Source organism: Oreochromis aureus, linkage group 14 (assembly GCF_013358895.1).
Source record: "Oreochromis aureus strain Israel breed Guangdong linkage group 14, ZZ_aureus, whole genome shotgun sequence".
Lineage (NCBI taxonomy): Eukaryota > Metazoa > Chordata > Actinopteri > Cichliformes > Cichlidae > Oreochromis > Oreochromis aureus.
The window spans coordinates 14,405,640-14,430,228 of NC_052955.1; the positions used below are offsets into that span (position 1 = coordinate 14,405,640).

The window sequence follows — 24,589 nt, forward strand, 5'->3', positions numbered from 1 at the left end:
CCAACCCTGCAAGGTGTGATCAACATAAAAATTAAATGTCAAAAGAATTTGTATTCTTTTAATATCTTCCAATTAGACTTAAGGGTTGAAAGACTTAATACTAGTGACAGTTAAACTGGAGAGTAAATTTGTTTCTATTAGTATGTTACTATGATTTAAGTATAGACTGTATACAAAAGATTGACTGATTTTTTTTAGGAGCCAGATGTGAGCATATTGGATGAAAGGCCAGTGATACAACCATAAAGCGCTAACATGTGTTTTGCTAATTAGAGCCAATTAAAATACCTGAATTTCACTCACTAAAGCCAAAAAACAAACTTCTTGGAACAGACTGCGCCCACACAAGATTCAACACGTAATTTAGTGACAGCCTGTTGTGTGAAAACGTGCTATAATCCAGTGCTATCAGGTAAACAGCTTCAACTATAAACTAGCAAAACATAAACAGGAGTTTGTGGAAGCTGCTCTTTATTTGAAAAAGAAAAGAAAAGACTTCAGTCATTGTCTGCTACACGTTCTAATTACATAAAGAAAACATCTGCGGAGACAAACGCAGAGAATATCCTGAATCAAACTTAGGTAGAGTCAAATTTGATTGAATTGCTTTCATATTTCATACATCTTTCAACGTTTGCGTTCAAAGAACAGTCAGGTTTTATATACACAGAGCACCGATCAACAGTGCGTCTCCTCTGCCACCCTGCCCTCGGGATCTTTTATACAATTAATTTACAACTAATCTGCGACTCTTTTCCCCTCCACTGGACGCGCCATCCGCCCTCCCACCCCCGCCCCCTCTCACTGAGGAACTGCAGTGTGGAAAGATGTGTGCAACATGAAGACAACTCGTTCACATTCAGAGTAAAGGCAGCCTTGATTACAGTCAGTGAGTCAATGGCATGCCAAGCTTAAAGCAAATGGAGCCCACCACCCAGTGCGACGCCTCAGATTCATGGATGAAGTGTGTTATTTTTTTGTTTTTTTTGTTTGTTTTTTCCCCAACTAGTCAGAAAAACGGATCCATTGCAAAGTAAAACCCTAGGCACAGAATCAACTATATACTGTTAACTGACTTGTACTCTAACCCCTGCATTTTAATTACAATGGGGACTGTGAAGTCCTTCACCTAGTAGAAAATTTCTTAACACAAAAAGAATATTTAGTGCTCTATCATTCCGCTTAATAGGTGTCATTTATATAATAGCTATTTTTTTTTTTAACTCTATCTCTTAATGATAGTCTGAGATCCTTGTTTAATGCTGAAGCACTCCCACGTGTTCTGTAGTTTTTACATTATTATTATTTTTTTCCCCCCAATCTTAAACCAATAATCATAAATAAATACAAACAACACACAAGGAATGTCTACTGTAAACACGGTAAAAAAGACAAAAACTAAACAGGTGTAAACGTCATTAGCATCACTACTTAGTGACAGTTAAATAACCGTAGGGAATAGATGACTGATGACTGGATCAAGAAAGGGAAGGACTGCTCTACTTTCCCTTCCACTCCCTCCCCTCTGAACATCAACCCTTTACATCCAACCACAGCATGTCCAAATACATCAACATTTAAGTTTCTCAGCACCCAAAACTATCTTTACAGATTACACTGTAAAACGGATAAGGAGTCCTCTTAAGGGGTGGGTGGGTTAGACAGCAGCATCACTCGACGTCTCGGACAAGTTATAGAATAATGGGTGTGAGCTATCGCCAAACGTCATCTGGACATTGTTAGCAAGGTTTCTGACAGTCGCTGCACCGTTGTTTGAATGTTTCTCTGAAGACTGCAACGAGGACAAAGTTTTGCTGCTTGGGTGCTTTCATCTTCCAAGAGACACTTCCTTCAAATTACATGAACTGCATCTGCAAGAAAAGGTCATGCACAATGTTAGAAACTCACTAAAGTGCCTGCAGACATAATCCAGTCCAGCAACTGTTAACAGTCAAAACCTTACACTTCCTCCCTCTCACAGCATGTCTGATATATCCTGGCAGTGATAACAAGTCAGAGAGGAGCCTTCTCTATTAAGGGCCTATGCGACTGAGGCCTAAGACCAGTTGATGACTGGTTGCTTGGGAAAACCAATGTATTCCCTGACTGGTTGGCAAGTGGTTCCTGAAGTTTGCAGGTGAAATCTGTTGAAAAGAGGGTGCTGCTCCAAAAAACCCCTCCTTGCTTCGATCACTGACAGATTGCCATGGTCATCTGTAGTTTGGATGGTAGATCCTGAGCTGTCAGCTGCTCACCCAGTGGAAGTGAAACTGGGAAATGTGACAAACTGGAAACAGACCATTCACCTTTAACGTACAACTTTTGCCTTACTGTTGAATCCAACAGTAGCATCTTTTATACAAACCGCAAGCAACCAAAGCAATCAAAAGGAGATTTTCAACCAGTTTCATCTTGCAACTATCAGCAACCACTTGCCAAATGGTTGGAGGACGAATATTTCTTTATCCAGGTTGTTACTGATTAGTCTCTGGGCCTATAGGACTGGGGCCTTAAATTAACCCAAAATCTTCATATCTAGGAGTCTTAACACTGTTAACCATGAACCAGCCTGTTCATGAGCACATTCTCTAACGACAGCACCATGAATACAAAGAGCATTCAAATTTATGCTGAAGTGTTTCTTAAGTGCAGGGCTTGTTGTTTTTAGACTTCCTGAGTACAAAAACAAACAAACAAAAAAGGTATAGAAATTGTTAGCAGTGTTGAACTTCTCCTAATTTAAGCTAGAGTAGTTAACAGAATTAGGTCCACTATTAATTAGTGTGGTTACACTAAAATAATAGAAACTTGATGGAAATTAGTCTGACAACTGTGAAATTCATATTAGTGGCTAAATCCCACATAGTCGTTAATTTCTATTACACTATCTGCTAACGCCATCATTTCAATCACAATGTTTGTTTCTCACATAAAATAAAAACAACTCTATTTGGACCATGATGATTAATTTAATTTTTCTAACACATGGATAGCTTCATTAGCTTCATTAGCAACTACTGCTTATGTAGGTTTTTGAGAGCAAAATCAGACATTTATCATTAGTGTATATATATTATATATATATATATATATATATATATATATATATATATATATATATATATATATATATATATATATATATATATATATATATATATATATATATATATATATGTTAGGTCAGAGCTTAGCAAACATGCTGTTAGTTCACCAATGGTTACACAGTTCAGAGAAAACAGGTTTGAGCAACATGTGGTGATAGTGAATGAACTAGGGGTTAGAATGAGTATGGCTAAATCTGTCAATAAGGCAAGAAATCCGAGCAACACCACGTTAACATTAGTAAAAAGCAATACATCTAATCAGATGGAGCAGATGGATTTATACTGAATACAAATTAAACAAATGGATAACTGGACATGCAAAGCATGCAAGTGCATCCACAAGCAAAGAGCATGATGTACCTAAAGAGATGCTCTACAAGAAATCCTTGAGAGAGAGGTGTGCAAACGGGTCCTGTCCAGGGGCTCGGAGAGGACTCTGGCTGGAAGGACTAGAGGCTGCAGAGGGCTATTTCAGGGAGAAATACAGGAGGTAGGAGGACCAGAGGAGAAGTCAGAGTCAGTACAGAGACTGAAGGAGGGATGAGATTAGTCTGGAGAAGCTGTGATGTATGAGAGAAGGGTTAATAAAAAAAAGGCTTTTTTTTTTGGAACAGGGAGTCAAAACAAGGGAGATGATTCACAGTTTTTGTCCCATTCAGCTCTACAGAGTGAAGGGTTCATTTGTTAAAACTGTCATCATCCTCAGCAATATCACACTGACAACAAAGCTTACACAGTGACTAATCATGGTACACATCACAGCACAATGGACACACCAGTTTACTCAACCTGATAACTGTGCAAACTTTACTGTGCATCAACCCGGAGCAGACTAACATGCACCCACCTGAGCACTAGACACAGAGCTAAAGGGGTTGGGTGGCCTCATGACCGGCTGGGAGTACATCATGGTGGGCGGATTCATCATCCCCATAGAGCCCATTTGTTGAGGCTGCAGCAAGTTAAACATCAATTTCAGAGGGGTCAGTAGTGAGCACAAACAACACAATCACATCATCCTGAATCTCTCAGCTCTATCTGCTGATGAAAACTGAATATTAATATTTATAGACTGAACTAAATAAAAAACTACTGAGAATTTACCTCTCACTTTATTTATCAACCTTGCGAATATTTACGACAGCAAACAATGACTCACTTGACCCACTTTAAGTGCATTTAATTAATTCTCCAAGTGATAAAGAGCACAGGAAATATTTATCTAACAAACTGATTTGACAACATCCTGAATGGATATGCAGCTCATTTTTCTTTCACACTTCAAAGCAAATGAGGAGTTTTACAGAAGCTTTCCATGTACTTACCATGCCATATCCCATCATGCCTGTGGGTGTGGTGGCAGGGAAGGCCATGATCGACGGAGGCTGAGGAGACACGAACAGGTCAGGTAAGACAAGACAAGGCAACAACATTAAATGTGACAGCCATGGTGACAGGGGTACAAAGGTCGCGACTCAACAGCTGGTCTAGCTCCTTTTTAATTACCTCCTCCTTGTCAGTGCACGCTGATTCTTTACTTTTCATACTGTGAAATATGGAGCGCAACAAATGGAAACCTTCGAAGCTTTGACAAAATTAAACGATGGTTACTTTATGAGCAGATAAAAACCTCTACTCCCACGACAATAACGTGCAGCCACACTTTGTTTTCCCCATTTTACCAGTTTTCCAGCACTAATGTCTGCCATCTAAAGCCCTCCAGGGCTTGTTAAGCTCTACTGATTGTGCGAAACGTCCATTAAAAGAATCCTGAACAACATAGCTTTACACTGCTGTAATTTTGTCTCTGTACACCTCAACAATGGGTTTGAAATAAAGCAATCAACATTTGATTGAAGTGAAGACTTTCAGCTTTAATTCAAGGAGCTTAACACAAGTATTGTATTAATGTGGCTGTGGTAAAGACCTGACGATGCATCTCAAGGGAGGAAACTCAGCATTTTGCTTGATTTAGCATCCAAGTTTTTCAAAAAATGCCCATATCTTTATGTTAATTTGTCCAATTATTCTGAACCTATTAAAAATGGACGTAATTTGTTAAAACCTTGATTAAAAGCTGAGGACTTGCACTTCAATCACAGCCTCATCACTTTACTTCAAACCCATTAAGCTGTTGTGCAGAACCAAATTACCAAAACTGTGCCTTTGTGTAAATACCTATGAGTGTATCTGACAGATGGTTTGTTTAAAGCACCAGCTACCTGTTCCAAGGTTCTGTTTATAGCTATGGGTGGAATTAGTAACAGAGTTATATCATTTATGTAAGAGAACCCAGATGTTCTGGTTTCATGTCAGCTCTCTATTTGACAGCAGAATAAGAGCAAAAGATCTGCAGTGAAAAGTTTGTTTATGTCACCATGGAGACAGGGTTCCAGGTCGTAGTTGGCGCCGCCTTGGGCTGCCAGTTGGTGCCGCCGGTCATCCTCTTCTCCCCTGGCTGGCTCCAGTGGATATCACTGCGGATTAACACAGCCAATGTTAGCACCAGCCCTTAAGTGGCCCGAGAGCACAGAGCCGCTAAAGCGCATGTGCGCATACACATACACACAGAGCAACGAAGCATCACTTACTTCTTCATCGTGCCATTTCCAATGCCGAGGTCTGAAAAAGGAAATACAACGAGCAGCTGTTAGCCTGCAAATGTTTCCCCCCGTTTAATGAACACGTGCTTTAATTAGAGCAGCTAAAAGCAAAGCATCACACTCACTGCCCACAAGGTTGGCCAGGGAGGAGTCAAGGTCATCTGACACCAACTTCTCTGGCTGCTGATTGGACGACTGGTTAGAGCCGGCAAGAGTCGGTTTCAGGATGCCCCCAGTAATATCTGACAAGACAGAACAGAGGACTGGCTCAGAAAAGAAAAGATATTAGTCACAATGTAATAATGACAAAGACTGTCAGTAAAAAACGTATAACTGGGGCTTATTTTCTTATTATAAATTCTATTATTCATGAATTTTAAATCTTTCTGTGCCAGCTGACACAGCATTGCCTTTTTAGTTAATCTAGTAAACATAAAATTACTACAAATGCGACTAACGTACCTCCAGTGTTAGTCTGGAGAAGCTGTGATTATAAAAAAACAACACTTTTATTCATTTGGATTTTTGTTTTCAGCCCTTTAGCTCAGTTTTTGGCTTCTACCTATTCCTGAAAAAAAGATATGGCCACAGCTGCCAACATCTGGAATCATTAAAGCTCCTGCAACACTTGTGTTATACCAGAATTAACAAGTATTCAGCGGCCGTGATCAGGGTCCCTTTATCCTCTTTTCCATGCACACCTTGGTGTCAGCTGCCAGCGGTATGGCACCAGCTAGTAGCTAATTAATATGATGTTTCTCTGCAGTTTGGTGTTGCCAGATAGCTTTGAGTGAAATTTAGAGATTTTTAAAAAGAAAAGAAAGAAAAGAAAACAGTTTCTTGTTTGGGCCAAAAACAGCGCTATGAGGGCAGGAAAGGGTGAACCAAAACAGCTTACAATGCCGATTACAAGTTCTGCAGTTTTCTCCCCCGAGCAAAACATATTATGTTAGCAGCATCTGCTTTAAAGAAATTAAAGTAACCACTAACAACGTGTGAAATAGTGGATTTTTTCTTCTTGAGCGATTGAAAAAGAAAAAAAACACCAGTAAGTGCTAGAGGTGTGTGCCTGTTTTGGACTGATTATATAAATGAAAAGGATATAATCTGTATGTTTTATGTGATTTATTCCTTCTTATAAAACAAAGGTGATGTTTTTGTTTAGAGGGCATTGATAATCACTCTCTGTAATCCTTTCAGGGTTTTCTGGAAACTGTTTTCATTCTCTATTCAAACAGATGATTTGAAGAGATTGAATTTGTTATTTTATCATTGAAATTCTGCACGTTCACTGAGTTATCAGTGTTTAAAACATTTCTTAAAATCAATTATACCCACCAAAAATCTTTCTTAGCCTAACTCTGATTTGAGGTCTATCATCTGTCAGCTTCTCCACTATATGCAGTTTTTTGGCTGCTTGCAGACACACAGACAGTGTGGGGTAAAAATAACCCAGAAGAAAAACAACAGTATGTTCCTGCATTGGCGACTTGCAAGATGGGGCTGAGAGCTGCAGGTGTTTCAGCTGCATCTGACGTCAGGACCAGACACAGCTATCTAAAGCAAATAACATGACTTAGTGCAGTTCTAAATAGCAAGATTTCGGTGTTTTTCTTCAAGCAACTACAGCTAAAATAAATGGTAGAAAAAAAAAAACCATTAATGTGGTCCACTTTTTAAAAAAAAAGTCTTTCAGATATTTCCTCCCCCTTTTCCTGAGAAAAGAAAAACTTTCTTCAGCTAAGTGAAGGAGGGCTTTTGATCCATCATCTGTAAACTATAATTAAGCACAGTCTGCCTTACTAAGAGACAAAAAGCTATTGCACTGGTATTGCCAGTTCACTTGAATGTAAAATCCTTACCATCAGAATTGAGGCTACTGCTGCCTGTGGCTTTGGCTCCAAAAACGGACTCAAAGTCCACTTGCAGTCCCCCTGCTGATGGCTGTGGAGGGGCCTGTGGTGTTGAGTATCCTTCAGAGAGATGAAAGAGAAGAGCGCTGTAGTTACACAGTTACAAGGTGAGAAATACTCTAAAAACTGACCACGGCCTGGACCCAAGGTTTCTGCACCAGCACTTCTAACTACAGGAATTCTAGACATTTGAACAGGGAGCAGAATAACACAGCTTCCTCTACAGGATGGAAAAACAGCATTGATCTACTGATGAATGAGGCAGAGAGATGCCTTCAGTACTCTACCTCTGAATAGACCTGCTACAGAAGAGGGCTCAGTGGGGAAGGGAGCCTGATGTGGGAGGTGCTGGGCAATGGACACTGGACCACAGAAGGAGTCTGACACGCCACAGGAAGCAAGAAGAAGACAAAGAAGAGAAAGAGAGGAAGAAAGAAAGTATTTCAAGGCCAGGCCAGAGAGACATGAAGGAACTGACAGCAATATTACGTAAAGAAAGACGAGAGCCAACATGTACAAAAGTTATTAAACTCTTAAGCAAATTTTGAGGAGGATAATGTACTGCAGCAACCCAAAGGCAAGCATTAAAGGAATAGTTTGACATTTTGGAGATTAATACTAATTGCTCAGACTAACATATGTTACACTAACTTAACATGAAAACTGAAAATAGGTGGACACCTAAAGAAAATGGCTGGTGGTAGATCGGATCAGCTGGAGGAACATTATATTTTGATTGGTTGTTTTTCCTGTCAAGCAAGTGATGCAGCTGTGAGCATTCACAAAAGGTCACACGGCAGCTAGCTTGGTCAGACTTTGCCAAATTGCTTGCTTAATATCAAACTGTTTTGCTGCTGATGAGAAGCATGAACCAGTGAATTATTATTTTTTTACACTGATTGAAAAGACCAATAGTTTCTGTATGCTTTGATACCCCACCTAAAAGAAATGGCTTTTAAATATTTAAAGAAAAAGTCTCAAAGCTCAAAATAACATTATACAAGGCTTTTGATTAAATCCCAGTCCTTTAACCAGGCAAAGAGTATCAACAAAACTGTCATACTGTAAAGAAGTGCCACAGTTTTGGTTGGCTCACGCTTCAGTCTGAGGGGATTTACAGTAGTATTATTTCTGAGTGACACACTGACTAAAAGAGTTCAAATTGTCTACATTTTGACATAAACTCACCAACCACAAGTGACTTTGAACGTGACATGGTTGTTAGTGCCACACAGGCCAGTCTGAGCATTTCAGAAACTGCTGATCTGTTGCAATTTTCCCACACAACTATCTCTAGGGTTTACAGAGCACATCAGGTGCCACTCCTGTCAGCTAAGAACACAAATCTACAGTTTGCACAGCTTCACAAAAACTGAAAAAGACTGGAAAAATGTTGCGTGGATTTTGAGTCTCGATTTTTGCTGCAACATTCAGTTGGTATGGTCAGAATTTAGCGTAAAGAACATGAAAGGATGGATCCATCCTGCCTTGAATCAACAGTTCAGGCTGGTAGTAGTGATGCAGTTGTGCAGGGGATCTTTCCTGGCACACTTTGGGGGTCCAAGCACTTTTAGGGTTCTTTCAAGGTCCCTTTTAAGCTTTTCAGGGTCAAATTCAAGCACTTTTTAAGCACACTTTCTCCAAGGTCCCTTTCTCACGTAAAACTCTCTCTCTTTTTCGCTCACTTTTCCAGCACACAGTTGCAGCAACTGTGACGTTCACTAGTAGAACTGACACACAAAACAAAACAAACGCGTTTTACTACACTACACACATAACTACACAAGACAACACACTAACTTGAGACTCCAAACATGATAAACATCACAAATCTCTCACGTATCAAAACTCTCTCTCTTTTTAATGTTAGCTAAGTTCGCTCACTCGCTCTCTCTCTCCCTTTCTTCCTCCAGCAACAACCAAATACCACATGTTGCATGTATCATTTTTGATTGATCGATCATGGTACATTTTTGTTTTCCATCACCAATAGGGAAGGAGTGTTTTTAACTTTTTCACTCACAAGCAAAGCGCGTTTGCCAATACAGCGCTCTCCATAAAACAAGTGCGCAGTTTTGTTTTACCGTTTCTTCCCCGACTAGAGAAAATAAATCGCCACTGTTTTATTCAGAACCGCTCCCCAACCAAAAACATCGGCTTTGAGTCGGCTTTCTCGTGACCTATCAACACAATTTAAAAAAGACTGGTATATAAGCTTGAAGTCCAACAAGCAGTTCTCAGTTTATTTGACCCAAGTTGAAATGGAGACTCTGGGTCCGAAACTCGACCCCAGAGGGTTAATCAGAAAGCCTTAAGTTAGCTAGTTATGTATCGGCTGCTGATTATTTCAATTTTACTTGTGAGCAACGTTTAAAGCTTTCACTTGAGTAAATTAACGTGATATGAAAAAAATCTTCATCGCCCAGCTCTAACAGCAACCTACAGGTATGTTAGCGCGCACTCATCCCCGACTGTCCGATATTACTGCTAAGTAATGTTAGCTAAGTTCACAGCATATTCCTTAAAGTTCTCTCTTTCTCTTATATACCACGGACGGACAAGCGCTGCCATACTGCATCACACTCAGTGCATTTCAATCATTTCTCCAGCCTGTTGAGTTTGATAGCTAGCAAAAGATGCAGAGTAATGAGAAGCCATAATTTAAAAAAATAGCATGTGTAACGTCTCACAAAGCGCGTTACAACTGGAAAATTATTTACTAGGACTCACCTATCATGCCCGACTGGAGAAATGTTACATTTTGTAAACTCCGCCATTGTTGTTTTCCATCAAACACTCATAAATTTTGCTTTTATGTCTCATTTTATTTCTCTATCTGATAAGCATTCACCATAAGCACCCATACACCACATCTGAACCCTGCCCTTAATACCAACTGAGCATCATTTAATCACTTGCTGCTGACTACATCCACCCCTTTATAATCACAGTGTACCTGACTTCCACTAGCATAATGAGTTATAGCTCAAATAATCTCAAACAGGTTTCTTGAATAGTTAAGTTATTGAATGACTTAAGTGTATTCAAATGACCTCCACAGTCACCAGACCAACCCAACAGAATATACTTAAGATGTGATGGAACAAGAGAGCTGCATCATGGATGTGCTCCAATAAATTTGCAGCAACAGTGTGATGCTACCATGTCAAAATGGCCCCAAATCACTAAGGAACAGCTCCAGAGCAATGCTGTCACAGTCACTGATCCAACCCCGTACTCACCCCTAACCTAACTAACCTAACCCTAATTTAACAAATATTACCATTTGTTAAAATATTTTCCCAAAATGTCAGACCTTTCCTTTAACACTAGTTTCTGCCTATATTTCTACCATGAATGACAAAATAATGGCTCTTTGGGGGAGGGAGGGGGATTTGCATAGGATCCTATGTTTGCCAGGAAACATAGGCTGTGCCATCATAGTACCTGAGATGGAGTGCTCTATCCGCACTGTGCGTTTGTAATTGGTTGAAACGGATGAGTTTGTGTCAATAAAGGGATTGTAACGATCTGGAGAATCAAAAATAGTGTTGGTAAAAGAAGAACATATTTCCACTTAAAGCTCTAAGGCATCTTTGCACTACAATGCAACACCAAACTGTTCATTAAAAGAGCCCAAACTACCTCCACAGCAGGACATGGAGGATCCTGTTTGGTACATGAGAGGAACTAAGAGGCTAAGAAGCTAACGTAATTTGAGCTTGAGCTTAGAACAGGAAGACAGGAAGAGAAGAGACTGAGACGTGTATAAGCAGACAGGTAATCAACATTCAAACTAAACCAGCAGAGGGAAAACATGCAGGCTAATCATGCTTATAAGAAGCTACACAGAAATGAACAAGCACGACAAGACTTCTGAGGAGAAACAAAATGATTCGTTACCACCAAACACTTCATGACCAGATGTCCTAGAGGAAAAGCTAACACCGTCTGAAGACACGACAGGTAAGTGAGTGGCATCGACAACGAGTTTTGAGAGGAAAGGGTTAAGGTTTGGCATGGAATCATCTCCAGCTTCAGTAGACGTGAAAGGATCTATGCGGGCAGAGGAAAGAGAGAGAGACAGAGAAAAGCAAAAGACAGAAGAAAGTGGAGAGCAGAGGAAGAGGAGGGATTCAGAGTCAGACAACAACAAGAGAAGGAAAGCATGCAGAACAAATAAAGTCCAGAAGCAGATGTTGGTTGGAACGTGATGGGAGAGGCGACAGTTTACCTGCCCATGCTGTCGCTGCTGGAAGCCCTGTGGTGCCTGATTGCATGGAGGGCTGGAAAGTAGGCTGCAGGTCAAAAAGGTCGCTCTCCATCTTCACTGCACTGTGGACAGAAGAAAAAAGCCTGGTAAACAAATCCATAATACAGGCCCGGAAACTGCTTGATTGTAGTGTTCATCCTGGTCTCTTCTGACGAAAGCGAAAGCATTTGCCAAGAATGTTTTCATTAATCAAGAATGAAAGCCTAGTGGGGAAGGTTTACCCTTTTTTTTCTAAATTAAATATTATGCTTTCATAGCTCTTGTCATATTTAAATGAACAGATTGAGCGAAATTACTTTATTAAAACTTTTACTTTGTCATGTGGCTCCCTGATTCATAAATACATCATCTTATACCACCGACCACCATTAGTACATTATTTTAATAATGTATGTCTTTTCCAACCTGAAGTCTCTCCCTTCAGCTTTTCAGTATAAATACACTCACTTGTTACTTTATTGGGTACACCTGCCCAGTTGCTCATTAACACAAGTATATAATCAGTCAATTTCATGGCAGCAATTCAATTCATTGAGGCACGTAGAGAAGGTCAAAACAACCTGTTGAAGTTCAAATAGAGCATTAGAATATTTCAATGAGTGGCAGCTCCTGAGGCAAAAATGCCTCATTGATGTTAGAGGTCAGAGGAAGAAGGCAGCAGTAACCTGAATAACCACTCACTACAACTACGGTATGCAGAAGAGCATGTCTGTGTACACATGTGCTACAGGTAGTAGAAGACCACACCAACTGTAATTAATGCTGTTCTTAAGCTAAGAACAGGAAACTGAGGCTAAAATTTGCATTTTTCAGAAGACTGAAAAACATTTGTTGTTCAGAAAAATCTTGATTTCTGTCGTGACATTCAGATGGTGAGGTCTGAATTAAGTGTAAACATGAAAGCATGGATTCATCCTGCCTTGGTTAAGTCAGGTGGCGGAGGTGTAATGGTGTGGGGACATTTTCTTGGCACACTTTGTGCCTATTTGAACTAATGGAGTATCACTTAAATGCCACCGCCTACCTGAATATTATTGTTGACCATGTCTGTCCCTTTATGACAACAGTGTACCCCTTTTCTAATGGCTGCTTCTAGCGCCAATCTAATAATAAACTGACTACACCTCTGAGTTACAGACCGCAGCTGTAGAAGAGCAAGCACTATGAAGGGTGAAAAGTACCCGTTATGCTTTCCCTGGGCACACGGTGAGATCTTTAAATGTAATCTTTTGAATGATCACCAGTCTCAAACCCAAAATCAAGAAAACCAACAAAATACTTTTCAGCTGACCACCTGATTAATAAACCGCTTCAGCTATCTCACATGTACATCCTCTCATTTCACTACTAGCATGAGCATCTCACCACGGCTGTTTGAATGCCTTCTTCTGCAACGACAATGCTGGCAAAGGTTTCCTACATTTCCTAATTACTAACAATTTTATATGTTGTAGATTAGTTACTAAAGCGCTTTTTTTTCCTGAGTACAAAATATAGATGTAAGCAGTACCCATTGGAGCAGCTGGGTGTAGAGAAGAGATCAATGGCTGGTGCTGTGCTGATAGTGCCCCCAGTGGTGGAGATTGGTGATGTATCAGTCGTGGCAAATGAAGGCCTCTTGGAGAGCTCTTTAAGCCTTTGTTCCTGATGAGTAATGAAGTCCAGTCAAAAAAAAGCCAACACTGGGGAGATTTAATGCATGCCACGTGAAATAATGTTTCATTTTTCGTTTCAAAAATGCATTAACCTTGAGAGCTTTGAGTCGAGCCTGTTCCTCCTCGAGAGCTGCCTGCTTCTCTCGCTCATCGACTTTAGTGAAAGACATCCCTGTGCTGGCCAGTGATGACACAGCATTGGACAGAGTGCTGGCCCTACAGGGAAACAAATTCACACCAGATGCAGTGCAGCACAGATAAGTCAGTATGACTGATCCAATATAAATGTTGAGGCAGTTGCTGTGATCCAAGGCAAAAATAAGAGGATTTATATACCTGCTGGCTGCAGTGGAATCTTTGACCTTTTTGCCCTCTAAAGAGGCCAAGTGTTGCTCTAGAGCTTCGAGAAGGCTACTAGGAGCCTGTCGTGACAGAGAACAGAGTCAGTGACTTCCTGAGACAGAAAATGTAGTCTACATAAACATGAAGACCATATAAGACAGTGGTGAGCAACCAAGATGGAGTACAAAACACCACACCATGAAAACTCAGGTGTAGAGAGCCAATTTATGTCTCTGATCTGCACATTTTTGGTAGCTTTGGGCTATTAGTTACCCACCACTGATCAATAACTACATTCCAGCCAAAGAGCTACTTTGGATGAGAGTAACATCTGTGTGGGATGACGTACAGCACCACAACACTTTCAGCAACCCGGCCGTTGTTGAAGTGGCGGTGTCTAAGCACAACGGGGCAGCCATTTTACAGGAGATGAGCTACGCTTGCTTACACCTCAATAACACGACCAAAAGTGAACAGAATTTTACCACGGCGAGTGTTTTTTCCTTCAACTGTTTTTCACCACGATGTAGGAGACAGAGTCAGAGCAGAGGCATGCAAAAAGACAACACTGAAGCAAGTCACGGACATAGAAGAAGAAGAGTGGAATGATAGTACTTACACAAACTGTGAACTAAAGTGGAAAGATAAGGGGAAAATACAGAATATAAAGGTGGTGACAGTGAGAGGAAAGGCTTCTTAGCTGCAGTTTTTCGGGGGTAAATTATTTATGTAAAACTGGCCCCCCAGAGACGAGCACAACAGTGTGCACAGTTTATTGTAAATTATGAAACATCTGCCACTATGCAGGCTTGAACTATAGTGTGAGGACTCCACACCTTTATTTACTGTCAGAAGAATTAGAAGAAGGTACTAGGGGCAAGAAGAGAAGGAGGAGATTCAGAAGAGGAAGAAAGAAGGATAGGGAACTGGAAGAGAGGACCGCCTCCTCTGGCAGACATGCGCCCAAGAAGGAAATCATGCAAAGTGACTAATTGTAAATAATATGTGAGCCGAGTTTACTATATTCTAGTCTAACAAGGACAATGCTAAATCAAAAAAAGAAGAAAAAAAAAGCAGTTAGAGCTGCCAGTAACAGAAAAAAAAAAAAAAAAAAAAAAAAGTCTTCCTAATAAGAGAGGAAACCTCAGGTTTTCTGACACTTACCTGTGAAAGGTCTGGAATGTCTCCTCGATCGATTCCCACCTGCTGTTAGAAAGAAAGAGCGAGTTGCGTTTGCTTCCCTGCACTCATGACAGCAGGAGCATCTGTGGAGATAAATGTAGTCTAATTTACCTCTGCTACTTTCAGGAATTCTGATATCCGGGTCATTCGAGTGAGGAACTTCTTGTAGATGTCCAGACCTTCTTTGCACTGAGTCTTCTTCATGTCAAAGTATTTCTCTGGTTGGTTATATATAAAAAAGAAAGATTGTATTTACTTGGAATGACCAACAACAGCACAGGATTTACAAAGAGAAGGTGAGTCCACAAAGGTCTTACCGAGCAGGTTGATAATGCCTTCATTATAAGCAGCAAAGAGCCGGATGGAGTCTTTGAAGAGCAGCATGAAGGCTGCATTGATGACTCCATTAGTCAGCTCGTTGGCATTGACCTGAGGGAAAGCAATCAGCCGAGACATTTATCTTTAAAGCTTCTGCACAGCGATTTGTTGACACACAAAAACAAAAAGTCTGCTTCTGAATTAGGGAAATACAGCAGTCTCGGTGCACTCTGCACACTCCAGATGAGCAGCTTCTTACTACACGAGCTGCAGAACCACGGGGGGGTGGGCTTCACCTTAAACTCACATTGAAATCGAGAAGGGCGTCCATCTGGTTCTGAATAATGGGGATAGTCTTCAGCAGCTTCTCTGTATTCATGGTCCTCATTACGCCGTCCACTCTGTGTGGACACACGCAGAGTCGGAGCAGGCGAGGGCAACGAGGAGAGGAGAGGAGAGATGGGGAAGCAAACAGTGCAGATATTAAAACAGGCTGACTTATGGGTTTACACTGATGATAGTGCTGCAAACAGTTACTGATAAATCTGTCAGCAGGCTCTAAAATGTCAAAAAAAAAAGAAAAACAGAAGAAAATGTTGCTGTAATTTGTCACAGCTGAAGGGGAGATCAATCTGAAGCCTAGAGATTTTCTGTTAAACATATACAGCTTCAAAAAATTGTTTTAAAAAATTAAAAATTAAAATCTTCATACTGGAGAAGCCAGAACAAGCAGCACCATTTAGCACAAAGCTCTATTGTCCAGCAAACTGAGTGTCATGTTCCTCCATTACAACAACAAAAACTATATACTAAATTTTATTTGGAAAACAAATTACAGACGAATTACAACAATTCTGTTAACTCTGCTGTAGAAGTATAAAAATGCTCAATAATTAATCATTTGTAGATCAACTGATTATTTTATCATTCGCTATTTGACTCTATGTACTTAAAAAAATATGGGTTATTACTATTAATTTGATACAAGTGCTGCTGAGATGGCTTAACAGTCAAAAATGCAAAAAAAGAGCCAATTTAGACAGTTTAGACAACGTATTTAAAGCCGTGAGTAACTGATCACTATATTTACTATTTCTCAAAGGTAAGAGGATGAATTAAAACAACCCAGCTTTAGTCAAAATGAGCGTTATTATTTGCTGCAGATGTAAGCATTCTTTCTTTAAACATATATTTAAAGGGAAAGCACGTTTACAGCTTTTGTTGTAGATTACATCGTCACAGAATAGGAAATCGGTTTCAGTGCTCACCCGCGTTTCACTTTTGTGAAGTCAAAGGCAACCTGTCTGTATGAAACTGCTTTCTCATTCAGGTATCGACTATACCTCCTGATGAACGTAGACATGTCATAGCCTGGACGCAAGACAGGAGGTGACAAATAAGCATTTATCACAATTTATTTTGTTGAAACTTCTGCGATAAGAACAAAAATGTTACCTTGTAGTCCACTTTTGTCCAAGAAGTTACTGAGGTTGAAAAGTGTATTCCTTGAAGCCAAATACTGGACAAAACGCTGCAGGAGGGGTGACAACAGTTAAAGACAACACCACTAATTGGTGAAACAGACACTTAAATATTCTGCCGTTAAAGTGGAACCAGTTTATTGTCTTGGATCGTAATGGGAACAGGATCAAGTGTCTCACCTCATTGCCGTAGACCATGAGGTGGTGTGTAGTGATGAGGGACTTAAACACAACCACCCAGCTGGTGTTGGTGGTCCTCTCAAACAGCGAGTCAGCCAGTTGGGGAATGTTCACGTTCATCTCGTTGGTGCAGTGAATCAAATCTTAAAACAAAAGAGATTTCATACAGTTAAATTAGAGTTTTTAATAACTGGAGGCTGTCCAGTGTTGTCTACTGCAGTCTGAATGAGGCATTTTACTGCTTTTCTAGGCTTATCTGAAACTCCACTGTTCTGACCCGTGGCCTGAGATCCCAACAGTTTCCATTTGTCTGCTGATTTAGACGCATTTTATGCCAACAAACATTTTTAATAATGTTCATCAGGAATCCATTCACAGTGTATCATAATTTTTTTGTCAGACAGGCCTTATGTTGAACCAGCAAACAGACCAACACCTGCTGCTGTCTACTGTGACAAAGTAGAAACTAACAACAACAAATGCGCAAACTAAAAACTGGTCTACAGTGTTCATCTGATTTCCATGTTTTCTACAGCAGCTCACTGTGCTCACAGTAGTGTTCAACTTGTTCACCTGTTAACCCCAACGTTGGCAAATAATCCCAAAAATTACGACGCAGGCTAATTCTCATTACTACGTTTTGTGCTGGCGATCAGTCGAGACAAAACTGAAAATGGTGAAGGAACACTGTTCAAAAAGATATCTGAAAATGCTGTAAAGACCAACTATGTTACTGATGTTTTCTAATCTAACACAACACCATCAGCTTAACAGAAAACACCACTGAAAATACTGTAAAATACAATCAGCTAAGACACTGTAATTGATCAACTGTTAAGAAATTGTCCAACATTTGTGGTTAGCAGAATTATCATTTGCTAAACAAATGTGACCAACAGCTTTAAAATCTGAGTATTTCCCATCCCGTTTAGTCATTTTACAGTTTAATTTCATATTGTTGGACATAAAATAGGTGAATATTTGATCACAAATCTCCAAGTCCAATACGCGCACCTAAAAACATAATACTGTATCGTTGATCTCTGTATTATTAATAGCAGCTCTGGTGCTGTTTCCTCTAACATCTGTCAATCTTAGACTTTTTTTCTGCTTCACTTAAAGTCTAGGCAGTTAATTAAACAATCACACCAATAACTTACAGATCAGGTAGTAACAAAAGGTTCTTGTAGTCCTGAAGTCCTGCTATTATTCTATCCAAAATCCTCTGGAGCATTGAGGTAAATTGGCCAAATAAGGGTATTTAAAAAAGGCGGTTTTCCACATAAAATTTGCATGATAATGAGTAAATCATCATACTGCTGTCCGAGTACAATCAGGGATCACTGCAGCAGAAACATGAAACTAATCTAGCTTATTACTGGCAGCAAACCACCCTTCTATCAGACCAGCATAAAGTGCAGGGCCTAAGATGTTAACCATACATGTTCTGTCCCACTTCCTCTGATCATATGCTCACCCCGCACCCATATGCTGGTTGAATGATACTACTCGAAGCAGCCGAGTACATCAGTGCTAATGACCCTGCCATTCACAGAAGCGATCAGACTGAAGGGGTAATTGGGCCTCCATTTCTGTCCTATATTTGACTTTTCAAAAGGCGGGGGACTCTAAGTAGGACAGGATAACCTTCCACAGAAGCAGCAGCAGAGAAGTTAGCATGGGTGGCTGAACTGCCCAGAGAAGAAAACGACGACAGAGAGGAGACGAGGCAGGAGGAGGAGGAGGAGGAAGATGGGGGAGGAGGATGCACTGACAGCACTGTCATGTTATAATCAGCCTGCTAAATGTCCACAGTGGCTGACATGAACGATTTCTAAGTGAATCAATTCACAAGACACAAATGTATTCATGTAACTGTCATGACAATGAGTGATGCCGCTGAACTGTGCGGCATTAAAAATAAATCCGCATTTAGTCCTCATTATGCAGTTTAAATCCATGTAACGACAATCAATGCAGGATCAGCTAGAATGTGTTAAAAACAGGGCTTTATTTTAAAAATATTTATAATAGAGAATAATAATTTGCTGCTAATTTAGTTTATCTTGGAAAAAAAATTGAGAGAGAGACTATGTGAGCACAATAATATAAAAGAGTATTTTTATAACACTGATTTGTGCCTGTGACCCAGAAATCAGTCTTAGTGTGTCATCTTAAACATGCCTTTAGTCCTAAAATGCATCAGAGTGAGGACAGAGCAACTAAGAGAAAGGAGGCTTTCCACAGGAGCTATAAGACAGGATATAAATGCTGCATTAGTTACTTAAGTTGTGATAACTTAAAAAACAACAATGACAAAAATGTAAATGTGTGTAAATTCTTCCACCACATTTTGACTGGTCATTGTGAACTTTTTAATACTGATCTGACATGCATCATAAAATAAAGTTGCATGCACCAACATTTTGGCCCACTGACTCAGCTCCACTACTCAAACTAAGCAGTCACTCTGGTACTAATAGCAATAACTAACAGAATGTATTGATTAACTGAATAACAAAATTAATTATCAACTACTCTGCAGACTCTGCTATTGAATTCCCCATCTTTATTTAAATGTGACTTTAAAGTAAAAGTTGAGGGTCAAACTATGAGACACGGGTTTTTTTTGTTTGTTTGTTTTGTTTTTACAATTTCTGGCATTTTGTGGATCAAATTGTTAATGAGTCTATGTTAATGACGTCTACTTAAAGCTGATTATGATTACACAGTGTCACATAAGAGGTGGCTATCAGACTTTGGACTTCTATTTATGAAGCACCTGTATAGTTTTAGTAGATTCAAAGTTCAGCTACACTACAAGCTACATTCACACACTTGATTTTTATTACTGTGCACTTTGAACTCTTCTTCCATTCCACGTACGCACAAACTGCCGAGTGCATCAGAATATTGAAAACTGACAAAACTGAACATTTGGTTGTCCTGTTTACTTTTTCCTTTGATAAAAGAAGTGCCGATTTCATTAACAATGATGCCGACTTTAGAAAAACCTCTATTACGTCGGCATTAAACTGGATGATTTTTGACATTTGAGAACTTCGACTTTCTTTTTACACTTGAAAACCTCCATTAAAAAAAGTATCTGCTATATCCAGATTTAAAGACATGGCTCCAACAAGTAGTCATTTATTTGTCTTCCTAAATAACCATTTAAAGCTAAAAAATGAAAACATTTACAGACTACAGCTTCACAAATGTGCAAATATAATTGTTTTCTGTTTCTACAATAGGCCGCATAAACGATCAGATTCCTGTAATGTTTCCTCTGAATGCATCTGGAGCCTGAAACACTCGACTACACACACACACACACACACACACACACACACACACCTTTACTGTCATTAGTCACAAGTTTTAAAACTTTGTGAAATATGTGAATCTGAAAGAATTCTGAGGATTATACAGATTAAAATTTACAGATATTAAGCTAACTGTGGCTTCTTTTACTCATAATGCACTTTTAAAAAAGCACCACATGTATTGTTCTGGTGTGTCTCCAGTTATTCACAGTACTTTACTCTCTAGTGAAAGCATGTAATCCTCCTAAACGTACTCAAAATGCAGAAAATTTGTGTCAAAATAGAGATTAAAAATTGAGAAAACATAAGCAGTTGAAAATAATCCCTTTGACTGCCTGCCAAGCCAGCTGACCGACCTTTCTTAAGTGTCAACATACAATAAGAGGGCCTTGTGGCATTATGTACGCACACACATTCAGGTTGTCCTGTGTGTGCTGAGACACATCTCAGTCACACTGGATTTATGGCTTCTGTTGGGATCAGTCCAACAGTGTATCACTCTGCCAACTTTCACTCATGTCACCTCAGGGGAGTCGCCTGAGCAGAACAACAGGTGTGGAACCTGCAGCTTTACCATCAACCCAAAATACTCACCACAGTTTTAGCTTCTTGAGTCCAAAAATCACTGTGCTGGGTTAGCAGCCTTGAACATGGTAGATAAATATACAATCCCCCCCCCTCCCCTCCCTCTCCACACACACGCACAGTACCGAACTCTTATGAAGACACAGGGCCTTCATAAAACCATGTTCATTGCTTTAATTTCTGTGCATCGAAATGCAGAATAAAATTACCACTGCATCTTTAAGTACACACAAGCAGTGACCCCTCTGATGTACTCATAAGTCAGAGGAGGGTTTAAGCCCCTGTGCCTGCGTCAGGGTGCATATGTATTCTTGTCATAGATGTGTCATGTACTGTCCGTGTCCTTTAAGGTACTCCAGGCACAAACTGTGATTTTTTTTTTTGCTCCTTCAGTGTCACCTCAGTGTATCAGCAGGTATCAAATTACTCACTCCACTAAAGATGAGAGCATTCCTGGAAACGTTGTGCAAGGGCCCACAGCTTCCTGATATATTTTGTAAGGATTTTCTGTATGAAGCAGCAGTCACATAAGCGAATTACGGCTATAATTTCAAGCTATGAGTAAATATAGGAAGTAGTGGGAGCTAAAAAAAAAAAAAAAGCTAGGTTGACAGCAACTTATATGTAAAACGAAAAGGCTAAATTAACTGTAAGCATAAATAAAGGCTGTCAATCTTAAAATTCCTTAATTACGTTCAAAACTATGTCAACAAGGCCTGTGGTCAGTGTTTAAACAATATAACTAATCTCCCTGTCATGAGCAAGCGCTAGCATCTTAGCCTATGTAGCCTGTGCTAAAGGCTTTGAGGCCTAATAGCTCAGCCATCGATATAGCTTAGCTTAGTTTCCACTGGTAAAAAATCCAGTGGTGGTTTTACCCCAAAACCCGTGTGGTGTTTAAAGATACTCACAATCCAGATGTTTCTTTTTCGGGCCCATTATTTCGTGCGTGGTGGCCTTGCATACTGTTTTCGACACGGCGGATCCCGTTACACTGTGCTGGGCTGCAGTTATCCTGTCCGTAATGCTCTGCCCCGACATCTTCGCTTCCAGTCAGTGCAACAAAAGGCTGTCAAAATATGAGGCTCGTCTGGGTTTGCCTTCAGATATGAGCTCGTACGAAAACAACAACAACAGCAAAAAATTAATAAACCCTCCACCTCCTCCTACACCGCTACCTCACCGGACCCCCCCGCTTCACCCACCTTGGTGGAAATGAAAATCAGAACTAAGGCTATGGCAGGCGCAGACCGAGGGAGGGCGGAATAATAAAGACAAGCGAAAAATGACAACAACAATAAAAAAAAAAAATGTTCGGTAGTTTATATATTGTTGTGCCGCTCGGCTCCGTCCAGAATCAGTCAGTTTTTAAGGATGCCGTGATTGCAAGGTCCACTCGCTGACTCACTCGACCCGGATCTCAGCCTCGCTCTCATCCCGATGTGGCACACCAGATCCCTGCGTCTCTCCGCCCGCCTGCCCGCCTGCCTGCCTCCGCCGCTCCTCCTTCTCCTCCGCCTCCTCCCGCCGATATCGCCGCCGCCACCGTCGGTCGGCTTTACAAGCTAGGACTGAAAAAAAGACCACTGAGGAGGGCAAATGGCGGGCCTGCTTTCCTCTTTTCTGTTATGAAGTGGGGAAAATACTTATACACGACACACTGTGCTGCAGATCCGGAGTCAGATTTGCCTCCTCAGACACGCCACTAGGTCCGCTGCCGTGCAGGTGTGTACAAACTGATCGCAGACCAGCTGAAATAAAGCAGATAGGCTCAGTCAGTGAGGCCTGGATGTCGAGATGAAGCCTGTATTTTGATTGAGGACAGGAGTGTGCAGTGAGAGTTGGACTTTTGTGTTTTCAGTATGTACAAATGAATAACTAATACTGAGTTTGACTAGTATATGTGATTTTAATTTTAATTTATTTTAAAAATTTTAATGGCCAGTAGGATAAGCAGACCTCCTATTTACATGCTTTTCCCGATTTAAACTTAAATTTAGTTTCCTGTTTCTGTTTGCTGTGAAATGAAGTGGATATAATTTTATTACCTCAGAAACTGTTATTATTCCCTGTAAATAATAATGATCAAGTTCCAGTGTGTAAAAATGTGTGATTGCATTAGCAAAAGTGTGGCTTTGGTTTGCTAGAGCAAGCATTTTTCCCAGGAATGGCTGTGAGGCACAAAGAGCCCAAGGCTTCATGGTAGGTTGAACGGGTGGTTTATCTTACTCCAGAACACAGAGACTGTACAGTTATAAACTTGTTATGATAACTTCCTCCAGTCCTTGAGAAATTCCCATTATCACTGCTGAATGACGATACCCTCATTTATCTGTCTGGTCAACTTGGACTTGTCGCTGAGGCTAGCCATCCTGTCTCCTTAACAAGGGCTTTGTTATTTGCACACATCCACAACCTTTACAGTGAAACATATTGAACTAAATAACATCCGTAAATCATAACAGTAAGTAAGGTTGCAACATTATGAAGAAATGAAGAAAAATTAAGAAAAATTCTACACAAATATCCAATCCAATCCAACTTTATTTATAGAGCACTTTAAAAGCAACATGGTTGACCAAAGTGCTTTCCCTTAAAAAACAGTGATAAAAATTAAAAACCATACAAGATATTTAGTAGTTCACATGTAGTATTATTCAGTTCAGATTTATTTTATTTTCTGTGCCAATTCATAACAATAACCACCCCAGGTGCTTTCATATTGAAAGGAAGAGTCCTCCAGAAGAACCAGGCTCAAGGAGGGACCACGCCATCTGCTGTGACTGGTTGAGGGAGAGAAAGGAGAGTGGGAGGAGATGAGGACAGAACACAAACTGTGGGGGAGAGTAGATGAAAGTGAATGGCATGCAGATGTGCTATAACCAACAGGAATGAAAAGAGAGTAGTGGAGAAGTGCTCAGTGCATGATGGGAGGTCCCCAAGCAGCCTGAGCTTAAAAGAGCATAAGTAGGGGATTGTTCAAGGCTACCTTATCCAGCCCTAACTATAAACTTTATCAGAAAGGAAAGTCTTAAGCTTAATCTTAAAAATAGAGGGGGTGTCTGTCTCCTGAACCCAAACTAAGAGCTGGTTCCATTTGGACAGGGGCCTGATAGCTGAAGGCTACCATGCTATTTTTGGAAACTTCAGTAAGCCTGCACACTGAGAGTGAAGTGTTTTCTTATGGGATAATACAGTCCTACAAGGTCTTTAAGATATGACAGGACCTAATCATTCAGGACTTTTGTATTTATCTCTCTTTCTGCACCTTGTTAGTTCTCTCACTGTAGCATTTTGTAGTTATTGAGGAGTCACAAATGTGTGAACTAGTTTTTCAACATCCCTCTGAGACAGGGCTCCAATTTTGGCAGCAATATACAGATGAAAAAAAGGCATTTTTGGATATTTATTTGGTTTATGTTAAAGGACAAAGAAGGTCCCTAAAAGTAGCACTGTAGGCCCAGGTAATATCATCAGTACAACACCTTCTTGTCAGAAACCCCGACTCACTCTCCCTGCTTTCCTGTCTATTCTTCACTATGCCATCTAATAAAGGCAAAAAAAAAAAGAATACATGTCTACTAATACTAATAGCACTAGTAATAATATTTGTAGTAATAGTAG

At 40.2% G+C, this 24,589-nt stretch overlaps 1 protein-coding gene across 8 annotated transcripts; it reads right to left on the reverse strand.

Annotated features, from left to right (window-relative positions):
* Positions 1 to 454: 454 nt before the first annotated feature.
* picalmb (phosphatidylinositol binding clathrin assembly protein b) lies at positions 455 to 22,671 on the reverse strand. 8 transcript variants are annotated; one of them, XM_039622767.1, is made up of 24 exons: positions 22,171 to 22,667; positions 21,877 to 22,034; positions 17,055 to 17,197; positions 16,849 to 16,924; positions 16,662 to 16,764; positions 15,701 to 15,794; positions 15,393 to 15,504; positions 15,187 to 15,293; positions 15,058 to 15,099; positions 13,888 to 13,973; positions 13,644 to 13,767; positions 13,407 to 13,540; positions 11,858 to 11,958; positions 11,527 to 11,679; positions 11,071 to 11,154; positions 7,911 to 8,003; positions 7,573 to 7,683; positions 5,836 to 5,952; positions 5,699 to 5,729; positions 5,485 to 5,584; positions 4,433 to 4,492; positions 3,955 to 4,059; positions 3,468 to 3,573; positions 455 to 1,871 (listed from the first exon to the last, which is right to left on the reverse strand). In XM_039622767.1, the coding sequence occupies exons 2-23, from the start codon at positions 22,004 to 22,006 to the stop codon at positions 3,481 to 3,483; spliced, it is 2,199 nt and encodes a 732-aa protein (XP_039478701.1). In that variant the 5' UTR covers positions 22,007 to 22,034; positions 22,171 to 22,667; the 3' UTR covers positions 455 to 1,871; positions 3,468 to 3,480. The 8 variants fall into 8 exon arrangements, with proteins under 8 accessions (XP_039478701.1, XP_039478700.1, XP_039478702.1 ...); XM_039622766.1 differs by having other exon boundaries at positions 21,877 to 22,667; XM_039622768.1 differs by lacking the exon at positions 3,468 to 3,573 and having other exon boundaries at positions 21,877 to 22,667.
* Positions 22,672 to 24,589: the final 1,918 nt, after the last annotated feature.

Coding starts and splice junctions, on each gene's coding strand:
- picalmb (XM_039622767.1), bottom strand. CDS start 22,006: ATGTCGGGGCAGAGCATTACGGACAGGATAACTGCAGCCCAGCACAGT. Junction 15,505..15,700: donor ACGCCCTTCTCGATTTCAAT/GTGAGTTTAAGG, acceptor GCTTTCCCTCAG/GTCAATGCCAACGAGCTGAC. Junction 15,294..15,392: donor AGGCATTATCAACCTGCTCG/GTAAGACCTTTG, acceptor ATAACCAACCAG/AGAAATACTTTGACATGAAG.